The following is an 18,036-nucleotide window of genomic DNA, read 5'->3' as shown; positions in this document are numbered from 1 at the left end:
CGGGAGGTTTCTCAAACTCAGGAATTTCTGTCAAAGAGGGGCTCTGATTAATTCATGTCCTTCTGGATGAAACAAGAAAACCAGCTTCCCTCAAATTTCATCCAGAGCCCTAAAGATGTTCTTCACACACACACCGACACCTACGCACACACAAATAACCCCCTCCCCCTCCCCCTCCCACACACACAAACACACACACACACACACACACACACACACACAAACACGTATGGATTAAGGCTGTTGCAAGACGCACAATACATAAAAGTTAGTGCTGGCAGGTACCTGCTTCCACATAAATACACATACACCTACCAAGCTGAGCGACTAGGGGTGAGAGACTGACAAGTGACTTCGCACTACCTCTCCCTTCGTCACCTCTCGTCTCTAGAAGTCCCATTTTGCTTATGTGTCAGACTGAAGGAACGAAGTGAGGGAGAGAAAATGAGAAGGAGAGAGAGTGACATGGTGGGCGGGTGGAGGGAGAGAAGCATTAGATGACAAAATGGTCTTTTTGATCCAGCGCTGTATCTACTGATAACTTGTACAGAAGAGGAATAATTCAGTTTAATTCGACTTGAACAATCTTACATTTCATTTCACAATCAAATCCTGAGTGAGCAACTTAACTCATTCTCATAGACTCCCATTATCACTCCTTATGATATCTATGAGACTAAATGCACAGTAGGCTAATCATTTCTACTCATGAATAGAGAGAATCAGACGGAACACACGCTGGCCTTTATTGGCTTAATGGACCATAAGTGATGATATCAGTCTACATGAGTAGGTGGTAGTCTTCATTATATTGGCTTTCAATGATCAGTAAGAGAGCCTGTGAGTGTGTGTGTGTTTCTCTGTGGGCGTGTGTGTGTGTGTGCGTGTGTATGAGTGTGACTAAAATAATAATTTCATGTTGAAATCATGTATCTTTTTGTGTGTATTTATGTGTGTGCGTGTGTGTGCGCGTGTGTGTGTGTGTGTGTGTGTGTGTGTGTGTGTGTGTGTGTGTGTGTGTGTGTGTGTGTGTGTGTGTGTGTGTGTGTGTAAAAGCACATGTCAGTTGCTCAGACATGGGGAGACGGGGCATACCCTGGAGTTGGATGAGAATAGTAGCACCTTCCTCCCAGCAATGCCCTTAATTAGCCGGATTAGACTACAGGAGATAACAGCACTGCCTCAGACAGCCTTTGTACCAACATTAGCCTTGACAAAGCTCTGAACTGCTGCTGCACATATTTTCATGGAAAAGAGAGAGAGAGAGTGACAGAAAGAGAGCAAGAAAGAAAGAAAGAGAGGAAGAAAGACATAATGTGTGTGGAATCGGGGTCAGTTGTGTGTGCTTAGGGGGCAGGGAGTTATATACAGTACATGTGTGTGTGTATGTTTATGTTTGTGTGTGTGTGTGTAGGGGGGCATGTGTGTGTCAGGGTTGTGAGGGTGGGAGGCTTGGGTTTAAGGCGGAGAAAATCATGGTATGAAATAGCAAACAGTGATGACTAAATTCAATACATGACCTCTCTGGCCTCTACAATCCAAAATCGGCGTCTGGATTAGGGATCAGTGGATATTCAACCATGAGAAAAATGAAAGAGAGAGAGAGAGAGAGGGGGAGAGAGAGAAAGTGTAACAGAGAGAGAGAGAGGGGGAAAAGAGAGCATGTGAGTTAGAGAGAGGCAGAAAGAAATGGTGAAAGAAAGTGAATAGAGTAGAAAAGACTTAGTAGTGCAACGGAGGTGGATGCTGTATTGGCTGTATCGGCTCCATTGTGTTTGCTCATATTTGTGTGTGTGTGTGTGTGTGTGTGTATGTTTGTCCTCAAGATGATTGCTTTCGCTGCAGAACATTCACTATATTTACCTTGCATTAATGAATCCTAATGACTCTCGCGGCAGCATATGCACACACGCACGCATGCACACACACACAATACACACTCATGCTAAACGGAGTAGCTACAGAATGGAGTGCAGCCAGTATTATCAATAGATGCAGCTCATAAGGGCTTTGCTACTGTAGCACTGCCTTAGTAGCTAATGCACTATTCAATGAACCAAGGAAATTGACACGGTGGACTTGGCAGTGTATGATTAAGTGAACACATTGAAAAAGTAAAGGAGTCTGCACTTAAGCTAGTTCTTTTCCTTTTCACTGTGCTTGTGCTTTTCCTTCTTTTTGTCAAGGATTTGCACAGGGTTTGGAAAGTTACGTTAAAATTGTTATCCATTACACATTTCTACAAGCCCATTTCCCCATAATCCAACAGCCAACATATCTGCTACCTAATTACTGTGTAATCAGTACATTAAAGCTGCTGCCAGTAGAATTTGAAATGTAATGACAAGGTGGTGACACCTTGAGTGCCTTAGTAGTAGTGTTTTACTGTACATCACTGTCGCAAAGAAGACTCACCTTTGTGCACAGACTAGAAAACCCAGAAATCAGCCACAATGATTCGGAAAGAGTTGATTAACAAGCTTTGGTAACAAATTTTACTGTTGTACCGCTAACTAGCTCTCTCTGGTCTTCCCCCGGGCTCGCTCACTCTCCTTCTTCGCTCTTTTAGCTTTCTCGGTCAAAGCCTTCTTTTTGTGTTTTATTGACGAAGGTACAGCTGTTGGGAGTGGCAGGTTTTCAGTAGTTCCACCATCTACTGTTTTAAGTAGCTTCATGCTGCTTGTTAAAAATGAGGCAGTCATATTGGAAGAAGCGTAGGGATGGGATGATAGCTCGTTGCCACAACTTGGAAGCGTTCACGTGTTTAACTCATTGGAATGCCCACATCCAAAATGATTTTAATTGAAAATCATAGCATAAACAAACTGTAGCAGACATTACTCATTTTTCATAAGTAGAGTTGACTGTATTAGTGTGAATATAACATATAATTTTGATTTTTATTATCTTGGACTGTTGACATAGGTGGATTCCCTGTAGTGTTTGCGGCCTCTAATGACACACATTAGATATTGGAGGCCACAAAAAATCCCACATATCCTAAAAACATTAATTGCCATGAAAGCCTTTTCCCAGTTGGCAGTTCATATTTACGGTAAACCCGGCATGACATGAACGCAGCATGAGGCCCTTCCTTGGTGCCATCAATCCTGCACAATTTGCAGGAAATCTTAACTGTGGAAACATAGAATAAACAAACAGAAAGCATCACATAGAATAGACTAGTTTTCTCTGCAGTGGGCTCATTTTTTCTACAGCCATTATGCTAAGCTATCAATATCAATTTGAGAATGATATATGTAGGTAATATTCTACATGTAGCAGCTTTAAACAGATTACAGTCATCTATTATTTGTAATCAGAATCCGTTGCTCTCCCAATCACGGATGTAGGAGGTTTTCACTGTTTTTGTAATGGTTAACTGAACTCCATCGCTCCAGGCTCGAGGATGGAGTTGTAATGGGCAGGGAGGAGGTGGATCTTCACCGCCCCCATCGTGAGTCAGGACTGACTCACCTACACTGACCTACTCCCTACAGCTCACAGCTACAGCTCTAGCTCATGCCCCACCTCTCTCTCTCACTCTCTCTCACTCTCTCTCTCTCCCTCTCATTCCTTCTCTCCCCGGATGATGCTTCACTCCCACTCTGCAGCAGCTGTATGCATAAGACCGGCGCTGTGTGCACATGTATCTCCATATGCATGTGAGTAGGCGAGCTATTATTAAAATATATCTGATACTTGTGTGCAGTGAGCAGCTACTTTTTTGCATTTGTAATTTTTAGTCACAAAGTTCATTGACTTGAGATGTTTTTTTGTTTCTTTCCGCAATTGCAGAAGCCTCTGCACCCTTCACGTCAGATCTGTGTAAATTTGGATGTGGGATGACCTTCTAGGGATGAAAAAACTACTCCTACTTATTCTGTACCCGCTAATAAATTATCCTGTAGCTCCCCGATTTAGAGGCTGCGCATTTTCAGTTTCAATCCCAAATCCTGCTGACGTCAGTAGTGGGACAGCTCAGCTCAGTTCTTCACCATCCCTGTCTATATCCACCTAGCACTGCTTTCTCTCTGCGTGAGAGAAGGTGAAACCACATGAATGTTGTATGGTATGAGTATGAGTAAACCTGCTGCTTCCATAATTAGAGAGCATGTCCATGCATTTGAATTCTCAACTCAAAATCCCATGCAACTGAATGGTTAGTTTGCATCAGAGATATTGATTATTCATGATAGGGTTATTATGTAAATGTTTTACTCTGATTTGCTGCCTTATAACCCGATGGCCATATATGTTTCTTCAGTCTTCCACTGACTATGTTGTCCTCATCTCATTTTTCAACTTGGCAAGCACACAGTGTGCAATAAAACTCAATAAATGTGTCAGAGTGAGACACAGATTTTGCCAATGAATATTAATTAGCCGTTGTTCCTCTGTCTGATCGTTGGTGGTGATAGTCTGCCAAGAGACTCAATTGTCTATTTGCTCATCCCCATTCTGCATGCATCATTTACTTTGATTTTTGTTTCTCTCAATTGGTTGCATTTCATTGTCATCATTGAAAATGAAAACGTTAAAAGTGGAAAACATTAAACAAAATGAAAGCCAAATAATTGTGGTGTTGTGTGCCAGAGGCATTACATCTGTACTGGAGATATGCAAAGTTCATTACAATACAAAATAGACTTGACCTACATTGGCAAACATCAGAGCGTTCAAAAGTAAATCTGGTGCACATTAGGCATGGATACTGACTTGTCTTAGTGCTTTGTTATCTGTGACTCAGACAAAGTCATGTTGTTGGAAAGTGTGGGCGTGTGTGTGTATGTCCAAATGTGTGTGCATTTATGTATACGTATGTGCCGACTCATATACGTGGATTTAATTTTTTGTGTGCAACTGTTTGAGAGACACACGTGCATGTGTTTGTATGTGTGTGAGTGCAGAAAGGCGTGCATGAGTACATGCATCCATGTGTGTGAGAATGAGTCAAAGGGCGTGAGAGGGCTCAACGCAACTTAGAAAGCTTCTGTGGTGAAGCAAACTTAATCTGAGGATTTCACGCTCCTTTGGAGATTGTTAAAAGTTAGAGGCATCAGCTGCACCTTGCTGAGGGAAAGGTAAACAATATCCCAACAACAGGATCAGCTTTATCAGAGCCACAGTGACCCAGATGGGGTCTTCTGCTCACTGCACCACTCCAAAATTGACTAAGAAACACTGAAGAAATGGCAGCTATTTAAGGAGAGACAGGAGCCAGGCCATTTTCTTTTCACAAAAGGGAAAGCTTTTTATTTCATACAGAGCAAAAGTGGCAGACGGCTCAGTCCTATTAACTTTGATTACTTTGTGTGTGTGGGTAGGTGTGTGTGTGTGTGTGTGTGTGTGTGTGTGTGTGTGTGTATGTGCTTGTTTGTCTGTGTGCTTGTGTGTGGGCATTGATACCTTGTTATACGTTGCTCTGTGAAAAGCCACTGTTGTTAGTATGACTTCTGTTCACACTAATGTGTTTCCTCCTTTTTCCCTGCAGGGCCCATCGAGATATGAGTGGAAGGAACGTTTGTTTCATAAATTGATCAACTCCGGTTGATCGAGGAGGGAGGAGCCAGAGCTGAGGCAGCGAATCCCCTTTTTTTTTGAAGCGTTAATGGTTGTCAGCCAACAGGAGACAGGACCTTCTAACCAAATTCATACCTGGAGACCGAACACTGAACAACCTCCAGGCACAACGGTGTTCAAAGGGGGGAAATGTTACTGTGAAATTGGGGAAAGGAGAGGGGCGGCCCTGTATCCGCACACAGATGGATGAATTTACAGTAGTGAAGCTGATATATTTTACATAAAAAGTAGTTGAATTAAAGAGTAGAATGGGGGTCTCCAAAGGGGAGATCCTGCCTGGTGTGTACTCGTTATAGCACTGCTGAAACTGCTGTTATCGAAAATAGAGAGCCAAGGCTAAGACTAGATGTAGAGGTTTTAGGATCTAGTGAATGAAATGATGTCAGTCATTGTTTGAGTGTTGGTTACACAGGCTTTTGCTCTGTGCATGCTCAGATAGAAATCAATAGCTCCACTCAACCAACGGAATTTGCCTTTTAAAGAACTGCAATTGTTTGTGTCTGGAGAGACCAATGGGTCTGCCTGTGAGGAAAACACTGTTCTGCTGGACTGCAAATGAGGAGAAAGAATATCATGTCATTATGTGCCATATTGCACATTCCACATTCACAGTATAGTTTTGGAAAGACTAATGATTTGAAAGTAACAATGATGTGGTCACTGGTCTGTGTCCAGACATTATGTTCATCTAAATCTATGTGCTCGACCGGTGCCATGCAAGCTATTTTTTTTCCACAATAACATGCAGAGATATAGTGTGGCATATAGTTACAGCTTTAAAGGATCCTTGAATAAGTAATAATTTGCATCAAATTTTCTTTGTATACAAATATACATGTACATGTTTAATATATATATTTCAAGCATTTTTCTACAGAGATTTAACATTTAAAGAGATGATATTTTTGATATTGTGTTGGATGACTGAGAGGTATTTTGAAGAAAGATGACATTCCCTAGAGGTACATGTTTCTCTGCAGGGCATAACAGGATGATTTATTTATATATAGCAACAGAACATTATTTATATGGATGAAAAATAAATGCTCGGTATTGTCATTATAATAAACATTACGGGGCGTGGGAGTGAGCTGTATTGGGAGAAAGAAAGTGCCGTGGAGAAGAGGAATGGCGTAAACCAAATACCGAGTTGTGCTTTATGGGAGGCATGAGGCTGAATGAAAGCATGACTGACTCTTCCACTTTGTCCTGCCATCACTGTGTTTTTCTATGCATTTCTGTGGAGAGGCTGTCTGTCGGTGCGTCTGACGCGCAGGGTGCTCTGCTCTCCATGATATAGAGACAGAATTGACAAGTATTCCCTCCCGTTTCCTCATTTGCTGTCCATCGCAAGTCGAACAAAGGTATCTCTGCAGCCACTGTTAAGCTGACATACGGCCTGGGTAAAAGTGCCATCACATTGCCTAGACCGGCATAGTTGTTAAGCAAATAAGAACGATAGAATCTTACATTATACAAGTGAACAAATATGATCTGTATAGACTGGACAGTCATTTTGGATCTATTAAAGGGAGAGAAACATCAGCTGGGATGGGAGAAACAGCTCTATGAAATGGAGAGCATCAAATGTTGGTTGATGATGTACACAGCCTTTCTCCACACTCAACCTGGAGGCACCACACTTGTAAACCCCACCTCTCTTTGTTCTCACTGGGCACAGAGACTGAATTCATGACTGAGCTCTGGACCAATCAAGAATCAGCTGGAAAGAGGGATGGAATGTCTCAAAAAGCTGTCAGTGATGTTTTGTTGTGTGCGTGTCTGCAAACTGTTGGAAAATAACATGTGAGAAGTAAACACTTTGCACTTAACACTGGTGTCTCTGTATATACTTTGTGGACTTTTCCTTTAATGTGAATTATTTCACAATGATTTTGAGTACAGACTGTGTTGATCTGGTGTTTAAATTTGTTTTATGATAAAATTTCCTTTTACAAATTAATCCTGTCTAATGTCAGGACTCTGTGAACTGGAAGTCAAATAGAGGAAATTAAACTGACTGCAAGAGCATCACACTTATCAAAGATACCAAAGGCAGTGCAAGCAAACCTTTCAGAAAGAAAAATACATCAAATACCATCAGCAGCTGCATCAGTTAATTGAAGATTAGCGTGATGAGATACCAGACCAGCAGTGCCAAAGGCCATCGGCTGTCTCCAGAAGATATTCTGATGAATGCATAATGGCTTGTCATGGTCAAACACATTATCACACAGCTCAGTGCCATAAAACTGAGGGATGGGGTTAGAGGGACGGGGCAGCGGCAGCCTGCAGGCTAGAGAAGCACACTGCTGACTGCAAGGTCGCTGGTTAAAATCCCCGAAGAAACCAGCTAGGAACATGTGGGTGGCAGGGAAATGTGGTGCCCTTGAGCAAGGCATCCAACCCCTAACTGAGCAGGTCAGTGGCCAACAGAGGAAGACTGGGCAGCTTCGAGGCGCAACTGTGTGGGAATGTGAAGCAGGGCGTTGCTGGAAAAGAGCATCCAGTCGACTCTCCCTGGGTAAATAAAGGTAAAAAAAAAAAAAAAGAAAAAAAGACGGTGAATAGAGGTAAAAAAAATAATAATAAAACTGTCAAAAGCAGGACATATTAATTTAGCTAATTTCGTTGTATTTCATCAAGCAACATCTATTCTATTCTATTCTATTCTATTCTATTCTATTCTATTCGAATAATAATGTTATAACTTAAACATTTGTGTAGTCCACATCAGCTCTTTCAGACCAATGCAGGTGTTGCAGGTCTCACACTAATCAAAGCCTGCACTCCTGTGATAACGCACTGTACTACTTTTCCAAGGGCAAAGACGGGGTGCGACTGTTTTATTTCACCGATCGCCCGAATGACGGAATTGTCAGGGCGGGAACGGAAGGATATAATTGTCCGCCCCGTTCAAGCAGCCCGCGTACCCACACCGCGTGCACTTCGCGGACGGTCACGTGACAGGGAAGCCGAAGGAAGGAAGAGGCACAAAGCAAATAAGAAAAAAAAAAAGAAAAAAACGGGAAGAAAACATATCTGGCAGAGGAAACATCTTTGGCCGCAGGTACGACGTAAGCTAACACAATGCTGTCAGATACTATGTGTTGTAATGAACCTACTTGTGTCGCTCAGACAGCTAACTAGCTATCACCTCAAGGTTTTGGTGGGCTGTCCTGGCTGCAAAATGCTGACGTTGGATAAAAAAAATGTAGTCGCCAAAGTGGCTAACGTAAGCTAGTAGGGACAGACACACACACACACAGACGCACAGACAGTGTATTGAGTCTTGACAGCCTTTTGTTCAGACATAGACAGACCCAGGTTGTTCTCGGTTCAGCATCTTATGGCCTTTAGTAACCGAAGCTGTTACTGTAGACCGAAATAAATGCCGCAAATGCTGCAAAGTGCTGATGTGTCAAAAGCTTGTGACCAGTCCCACTCCGCTTGAGACTGAATCATTCTCCCAAATACGATTAGAGGAGGGAGGGGGAAAAAAATCTGCAATATGTTTGCCTCCCATGGCTAAAACATTTTCCCCCTCTTGCACTTGGTCGTCCTTTCCACTCGCACTTGTAAATCCAACGAGACCACAGTCATCTTGCTCATTTAACTGCCGTTGCTGGTCAACCCATGGAGAGGAATTTGTGGGAAAATAAGTGCAACAACTAACGCCTGCCACTTTCTCTTTTCAGGGTGAAAGAGAGAGAGAAAAGACAAGAAAAGATGGAGACATGTTGAGTTGTGAGCTTCAACAGAGCTACAGCACTGTGAGCTCCTGTTGTAAAGGGAGGAGAGGGGGATATCAGCTGGATATGAGATAGACAGGTAAGTAGGCTACAGCTACACTCTTCAAAGTGTGTAGATTTTATTGACAGTAGAAATAATCAGATTTTAAGAATAATTTGTGCTCAGAGCGAGTTAGGACTGATGCTCTGTGATGTAGAGCGAGCAGCCGCTACACGAATGGGTTTAAAGTGCTAAATGAGTAAACAGATGTAAGCCAATGTGGAGTCATACTTGAACTTTAATGCCTCCATCTCAAGAAAGAAAGGATTAAAATGGGATTAGTTGTTCTGTACACAGAGGCAAGGTCAGAGTCCCTAGTTTACAGTATTTACACTGGTCATTACATGGTGTGTAACCCAAGAATTTCTCCCTGCTGTATGAACAGTCTGTTTGCCTATTCAGTTAGCCTGTATTTGCAGTGAGGCAGCCGTATATTTCTTTGCACAGCCCATATTTTTAAAATGAGTAAAATGGTTTTCATTGAATTTGACAACAGGATTTACAAGTTTCTGTCTGTGGGGATCAATGAAGTATCACACATCATTATTGTTACTATATTCAAACCCATGTAGTTAGACCAGTAGTATGCAGTCATGTGCCATAGAGCTAAGAGTTTGCAGGTTTTCCTTCCAACCAAACACTGCATCAGTTTATTTCACTGATTCTCACACCTTCAAGCAGAAAGGGAGCAACTCATTAATTAAATTACCTGGTCAAGTGATTGGTTTGAAAGATTAGTCCATATAGTCTAACTCGGTGGCGTCCAGGTATGCAGGTTTTCCAATCAACAACCTGTCTTTACGTTTTTCTTTAGATAACTCAAGCATCCGCCGAGGGAAAAGGAGGAGCAGGAGAGATGAAGCTGAACGAACGCAGCGTGGCGCACTATGCCACCTGCGACTCGCCGCCGGACAAGACAGGCTTCCTGTTCAAAAAGGGTGAGCGCAACACGGCTTATCACCGCCGCTGGTTCGTCCTGAAGGGCAACATGCTCTTCTACTTTGAGGAGCGCGAGAGCCGTGAGCCCATCGGCGTCATCGTCCTGGAGGGATGCACCGTGGAGCTGTGCGAGTCGGCCGAGGAGTTTGCCTTTGCCATCAAGTTTGACTGTGCCAAAGCCCGGATCTACAAGATGGCTGCCGAGAACCAAGCAGCCATGGAGTCGTGGGTGAAGGCGTTGTCCCGGGCCAGCTTTGACTACATGAGGCTGGTGGTGAAGGAGCTGGAGCGGCAGCTGGAGGAGATCCAGGAGGCCGGGGCAGGTGGCTGTGGTGGGGCCGGAGCCGCGGGACCACAGGGCAAGACCAAGTCCTCCAGGAGAAACCAGGTGGCACGGTCCAGGTCCGGAGCGTCCTCTACATCATCGTCTTCATCCTCATCATCGTCGTCATCTACTGCGCCTCCCCCACCCGTCCCCTTCTCTACCCAGAGGAACCTCCAGGATGAGGTCCAGCTCACCTCTGGGTGTTCCAAGGAGAACGGAGTCGCGTGGAGTAAACCGCCCGCTGCCCTGGCTAATGGCTTCGGGGAGGGGGCTTCGTCCTGCGTGGCCTGGGAAGGCAGCACAGACTCTGGGAATGGCAGTGCGGTTGGAGGTGGGGGTGACGGCGTGAGGCCTCCTCCAGTGCCCCCGAGGAGGAGAGGAGCGTCTCTGGAGAGCCCCGTCTCTCCTGGCACCGGCTGCTTCTCCAAGCTCCACGACTGGTACGGCAGAGAGGTGGAGGAACTGAGAGTGGAGTGGCTGCAGAGCCAGTAAAGTGACAGAGACGGAGTGTTTCTTTCCACCACACGATCATATCATTCCTTTCTCAACATTCTACGATGTTATAGCCTTCTGAACCTAGGTGAAAGGTGCAAACTGCACTCAAATCACTAACTGGATGGATTGAACTAAATGGATGTATTGAACTAAAAATATCTGCGATTGATTCTAGATCTTGTCTGGCACAGGGGAATCAATCACTAAAGTGTTAACACCACTCGTCTTACAATCCAGGCAAACTAAAGCAAACTCAAAATAGCTTTTTTCACAGATGTGCTAAGTGAAGTTTGTCAAGGCCAACACAGAATGTTAGCAATACAGGATTAAAAGTGCAAACCATTTATTAGAAAATGTAGCCCAGCTGACAATTCATCTCTTTTGGCAGCAAGATGCAAATGCATCCAGATAAAGGTTGTTTGGAGTTTGATGGAACAAATGCACAGCAAACTATTACTCATATTTTATTACATTGCCAACATTCAAGGATTTTTCTGCCCTCCTGAATATGCCTCACCTAACCCATCTCACCACTAAGATCATTTTTAATCCATTGACTCACAGTGGAGTGAAGATGCTCTCGGGCTAGGAGGTGCTTTGGGTAAAAGCAGTCCTGATCTTCCCCCAGACTCCCACCAGGGCACATTTCACCCCAGAGGACTTTGGTGCTTAATGTCAAAGAGAGCAGCCTCTCTCCGGGCGCTGGGGGCCGTGGAGCGAGCTGGATGTCTCGCTAAGAGCAACACATTCTGGTATTTTTAGCTCTTGTTAGCCAGCAGCCAGATGATGCTGTGTCATATGAATGCTTGTCACTTAGTTCTTTTTTGACTCGTACATTTCAAAAAGGAACATTTTTATCCTTGAACTTAAAACACTTACAATGTCCTTGTGATTCTGTATTCATTTCACATCAAGAGAGAATTGACTGTATACAATCAAATCATATCTTTATTTTGTTATTTCATCACACTATTGGTTTGTTTGTAGCAGTTGATAAAGTATGACACCTGAATGTTACTGAATGACTGTACTATAGCTGATATAGGCCTGTTTCTGAGCATCTATGAAGATATTAATTATTCCATGTTGGAAATTCAGGTCCAATAACACCAGCAGTCTGCGAAATGGGCCATGTAAAAAATGATCACTTCTATTTGTATATCCAATCACGTAGCGGTTTACATTTCAGTTGTATACGTGCCTTATGATTTCTTTCCAGCTCTGTTATTGCACATGAGACCATTGCCAGAGGGCCACAATGACGGGGGATTGTACCTTGTTTTCCTCTATTTCTATGGTACGGCTCTTTTATTTTCTTTCTTGCCAAAGCCTCATCTCGGTGCAATCAGTTTGTGACAATGGCTCACTTCCTTCAGCCTGCCTCAGTGCACAACACTATCATTACTACTATATGTCAGGCTCTTGACATCATCAACACTTACGGTTGTGATAAAAACTGTTTTATTGACTCCAGGGGAGGGTTACTATGCGTACTGACGAAAATAATGTTACATTCAATTTCAATTTAATATTGTAAGCATTTTGAGAATGTGTCAAATTAACCACATAAATGTCAATTCTACATGTCTTTATTCAAGAGTGCCAAACGATCTACACTCAGTTTATATGTCTTCATAAACACAAACATTTTTCAATACTATACTGCACAATATATGCAGACCATTTCGAATAACCAATAATATTTAACACATTTTCCTGTCATGATTGTACCTTGAAAAGATGTTTGTTAAGCATTTAAACAAATCAATAAATACCGTTAACATGTCATTGCCTTTTTTTTTTTTTTTTACATGATCATAATTTCTGCTTCTAATGCACTTTTCTGGTTGTCAGACATTTGAACTGGATTTTAGTTTTCTAGATCTGGAGTATAGCAACAGCAAGATGTTTTAGGTTTAGGTATTTCTGTTTTTGTATCAGTAAAATGACAGTTTCAAGAAGCGAATCAACATTTATGAATAGATAATGAACTGCAAGACCAAACACACACACACACACACGCACACACACACACTCTTTGTGCTACTCCAGCTCGCTATCACCAGGTGTCGCTCTGTAACAGTGTTAGTCAGCGGTGGTCTTCAGTACTGCTCCTGTGACCCACAGGCCCTGCTGCTTTTCATTCCATTTATTTATTTTTTTACACCTGTTAGGCCAGGTGAATATATTTAACTTCCTGTCAGGATAGAAAACCAGCAGGCTTATCAGTTTGTTACAGTATTGTTGTAAAACCAATTCGGCCCACCAAGCCAGATGGGATAGGACGGCAGTGTGAATAATTTAGGATCTCTAGTACTAACTATCAGAGCAGTGACACGCTGATCTGCAGGTAAGAGTTATTACCAGACCGTCCGCATCGGGCCAGACTGGCTTGTTTGTTTGTTTGTTTGTTTGTTTGTTTATAAGGACAACACACATTAATCAACATTTCTGTAAATGTGCCAGTGTTAGCCAGCTGGCTAATTTTCAACTGTAGTCCTTTTGGCGAGATGTTTTAAAACCTATAAAATGATAAAACAAAATGTACAGAACAAAGACAACAAGATGCCATAGAGACAGCAACAAAACAAGAACTCTCAAGGCAGAACACAAGCCATGCAAAGCAACAGGAAACAGCAAAACATCAGCACAACAATACAGCAACAACAAACACCATTTCGGCACATATAGTCATGCAAGCAACACGAAGCGACAACACACAGCCAAGCAATACTGACCACAACCAACTTATGACACATGCAGACATGCAGAGCAGCAATAACCAGTAAACATAAATAAAATACAGCAATCATTATTTAGATCTTACTAAAGTGTTACCAAATTGTTTATAAAATACTAGTAGATATTCCATACATACCTAAGCCATGCAAAGCTGGTCGCCTGGCAACAGGCAAAGGACATGGGACAAGTTAGCAGCAGGTAAGCCAATAATAACAATGATAATCATAAAATGAGCAATGTACTATGTGGATTAGAAATGTTCACATGTCTGACTTTTCAAAAGCCAGGCCTTGAGACTTTGTGTGAAGGTGTGGTAGGTGGTACAGTTTCTTAGTTCAGTTGGTAGGGTGTTCCATAATTGAGAACAGAAAAGCATGACTGGCTGAAGGAGCTGGACCTGAAAGGGATTACACAATCCCCTCTCAGAGCAGATCTTGTACATCTGTTGTTTGATGTTTTCTGCTTAATGAAAGTACTAAGTGGTGGAGGAGCCTTGCCATCTAGGATCTTATCAAGCAGGTGTCCGTGTATTTCATTAGATTTTCCCAGCTAAGGATGTCATATTTGCCAAGAATATTGCAGTGACGGTAAGTATTGGGTTTTCTGTCTAACACTTTGAGAGCCTGCTTGTACAGAGAGAGAATGGGTTTCAGTGTTGTACCTTTTGCTTGAGCCCAGCTTGTCATACAGTATGTTAAGTGAGGGATGATCATAGCATTCATATATAATTTTGCTGCTGTAGTTGTTAGGCAGTTTCTTATATACCTAAAATTAACCAGGTTATATTTGGTTATTTGCATTACTTTCTTCCCTTGTTTTTTGAAGGATAAGATGGAGTCGAGGATAATACCGAGATATTTAACATGATAGACTACTTGGAAATGCGAGTTTAATGCGAGCAGTCATGACAGTTTGTGCATCGTGCACATACTTGACCACGGAGCTACTTGAGGTGAGCCAAACGACATGAAGCTGCCTAGAAGAGCTGAACCACTCCCGGTACACTACTTTCAAAGTAAAAGTACGTGTTTACATCTACATGCGTATACTAAAATATGTGTCATAAATTGCATGTCAAATATTGCAAAATACTGTAAATGCTTCCATAACGTCAAGATTGTAGTAGTCATGCTTCTCAGGCCACATTTATTGGATTAGATAGACATGAAATACTAAGGTATCAAAACAAATGTGCATGGATGCTGGATGGTCACAGAACAAACGAAATTTAAGCATTTGCCTTTTCCAGGAAGACAAAGTTGGCCTGTAAATGTTCTCATCAGGACAAAATAGCCATTCTCTACTGAAGCCACATAACTGCATAAAACAATTGTCACATGCAGACAAACAGAAAGAGAAAATTAGAAATGCTCGCTAGACTCTGAATGCTCCCACACAGACAAACCTTTGGAATAAGATGGGATCCAAACTATTTGCAAATCTTTCTATTTTACTAAATCGTTGCTGTCATTGCTATAGTATTGTGCATTTAAAGAATGAACAAGGAATTAAAAACAAGAAAGAGCACAAACTAGCTCCCGGGTTACCATAAAGATAGCAATTAATTATTATTTTTTTGATAAAGCATAGCATAGTCATGCTTTATAAATTATGGAAATTATGGGAATCATACGCAAGGTTGGAATGTGTCTTTCTCCAATCAGATTGCTCGGCTAAAGCCTAGCTGTGGAATTAGCTGAGATGAGATAATACAACGTTAACTGTTTGCAAAAAAATGGGTCAGGGTAAAGAAAGGAAAGCATGTTGCACAGGAACTAGGCTGCTGATGCCTCTTCGAGCGACAAGTATGGGACCTTTATTTTGAAAGGTGGATGCTTTTCCGAGGCAGAATCGGAAGTAGAATGTAAAGTGTTTCCAGCTTCACACAGCTGGCTGGACCGCGGCACATTTTTTGACAGCGGAAATGAGGAGAGTCACCACTTTTTTCCGCGTCTAAGTTTCCTTCCTGAAAGTTTTTTTTTTTTTTTTTGCGCTAAGGATCCGTTGTATGCATTCACAATGAGAGAGAAAGCAACGGGCTTTTTAGCATGCAGGTATTCCTCTACCATAACATGTTTGTTGCTCTTTACCGACGTCATTTTGAGTTACTTTAGATGCTTCACAACACATTTCCGTTATGCCAAGTCCAACTTGTTGGTTAGTCGTCGTGCTGCGGTGGGTGCCCGTCCGAGATAACGGAGAACGTGAGTATGTTGTCAAGACTGAGACCCTGTCAACATTTACCCTTGTTGTCTCCAAGTGCTTTTAATAGGACAAAAACTCTCTTAACTGCATGGGAAATGTCCCGAAATGACGAACCACGGCAGTTGTGGGTAGCTTTCATCCAAAATTCGTTTTTGTTCCCTAAATAATCGTCGAAATGTGCTCATCATGGGTGAAATTTAAAGGGCTCGAGCGTCTCTTCACCCTCGAAGCGATGCTGCGCGGACTTTTGGCGATGGAGTAAAGTTTGCTAAGAGAAACACAGTCCAGGCTTTTCTTCATCTGAGAGTTGCTTGGTGTGTCACCAACAGGGATGGTTGGCACAACAGATGCACAGGGCACGTGCTTTTTGCAACTTTTATAATTTAACGATAATAATCTGGTTATTCCTGAGCCTAACGATTATCTGGATGATTAGGCCTAAATCCTTTGGGTGGTCAACATGATAATGACGCAATTAATACACTATGTCCCTCCATTGTAAGGCAAACAAAATGTTAGCAGGCCTGATCTGGAGCCAGCCACTAAGGTTGATTTTAAGTTATAAGCTCGCTGCACTTCAACTCTCGACCGTTTGAACTTGGATGACTTGGCCTGTAATACGGCCTATACGCCTCTAGTGTGTGTCTGAAATGTGAATCTAAAGTTTGCAGTGAAATGTCTGCTATGTGGTGCGCGTGCCTGTGCGCGTGCGCGACTGTGGGTGTGCGCTTGCTCGGCTCATTGGCCACTCTCATGACTGCTGGATGGAGAACAGGAACAAATAGGGAGCAGCCAGTTGTTTCACAATCCAGTGGTGTGTAGCAGTAAACCATAACAGTAATTGTGTGTGTGTGTGTGTGTGGGGGGGGGGGGGGGGATTAATTTCTATTCATAGTGTGTGCGTGTGAACACTTTAGTAGCCTACAAGTAAGTGGGTGGGTGTGTGTGTTTGAGGAGGGGGGTATTCAGTTCTATTCATATGTGTCCTGTGTGTGTACGAGTACAGGTGTGTGTGTGTGTGTATGTGTGTGTGTTTCTATACTGCAGTCCTCGGTCTGTTTGATAAGAAATACTGAAGCAGCAAGTGTGTAGTTTGGTTCCCAGAACAATTTCTGACAAAATTGGTATCAAAAGTTATCAGCTGTGTTGTATTGCCAGACTCTTCAAAAATGTGGATCACTTCAGAAGTCTGAAAAGCGCTGCTCTCAGGAACGTGTTTACCTTCTGGAATAAGAAAACACACTGACAGGCTGAGGTTGGTGTTCTTTGTTGATTCGATGATGTAGGCTAGATGCGACAGTCCTCACACCTTTATTTCAAGAGCGCCTCGCTCTTTGGTTGAAGCACAAAAGACAGAAAGGCATGCCTTTAGGGTGGGAAATGCCAGCGACCAGCTAAACTCTACTACAAGTTTGTTAACTCTACCAGTCTCTCTGACGAGTCATTTGGAGGTTGTATTCTATTCCAAAAATCAAATAGGCTGGTAAAACTGAGAATGTGGCTGATGATTTCCAGAAAAAGTTAGTTTTCTGCCCAGATGGCTTCCTTAGTTTTTGACTCTTGGATATTTTAGTAGTCTTCACTTCTCTTTTACCCAATCTGTATTGGGCATGTGTATGTGCATGAAAGCTGTAAGGCATATAAATGTAACTAGGGCCACACAATGTTGACAAAAATCATACAGCCTAAATCCTCAATCATATGAACATCAGAACATTGCAATTGCGATAGTAGTTTTATTTTACTTTATCAGCACCTACAACAAGTAACACTTTAGGAGGGCGGTGAGATGCTAATGTTTAGGATTTGCTCAGTTTGAATAATAATACGATTTTCTCCAGTGAAACTCGATTACTTGGTTCAGGATTCTACAAAGTACAAGAATTGTTTAGGAAGCTGTCTGAAACATCAAACAAATTGCAACCTGTAATTAGGAGTCGCACTTGTCACTTTTG

The 18,036-nt window shown here is 42.5% G+C and overlaps 1 protein-coding gene across 1 annotated transcript; it reads left to right on the top strand.

Moving 5' to 3' along the window:
- The first annotated feature begins 8,609 nt into the window (after positions 1–8,609).
- On the top strand, positions 8,610–12,905 carry pheta1 (PH domain containing endocytic trafficking adaptor 1). The gene is made up of 3 exons (XM_071541352.1): positions 8,610–8,653; positions 9,282–9,414; positions 10,190–12,905. Exon 3 carries the CDS (start codon positions 10,232–10,234, stop codon positions 11,129–11,131), a length of 900 nt encoding a protein of 299 aa, XP_071397453.1. The 5' UTR covers positions 8,610–8,653; positions 9,282–9,414; positions 10,190–10,231; the 3' UTR covers positions 11,132–12,905.
- Positions 12,906–18,036: the final 5,131 nt, after the last annotated feature.

The sequence above is a fragment of the Centroberyx affinis genome, unplaced genomic scaffold (assembly GCF_046629955.1).
Source record: "Centroberyx affinis isolate AG114_WGS23_722 - 3 ecotype Tasmania unplaced genomic scaffold, CSIRO-AGI_Caff_v1 ptg003855l_1, whole genome shotgun sequence".
NCBI lineage: Eukaryota > Metazoa > Chordata > Actinopteri > Beryciformes > Berycidae > Centroberyx > Centroberyx affinis.
Note: the sequence above shows the minus strand (reverse complement) of the source record. Positions and strands in the feature narration are given on the sequence as shown.

What these genes read in the sequence shown, in the direction of transcription:
- pheta1 (XM_071541352.1), top strand. Translation starts at nt 10,232, where the DNA reads ATGAAGCTGAACGAACGCAGCGTGGCGCACTATGCCACCTGCGACTCG.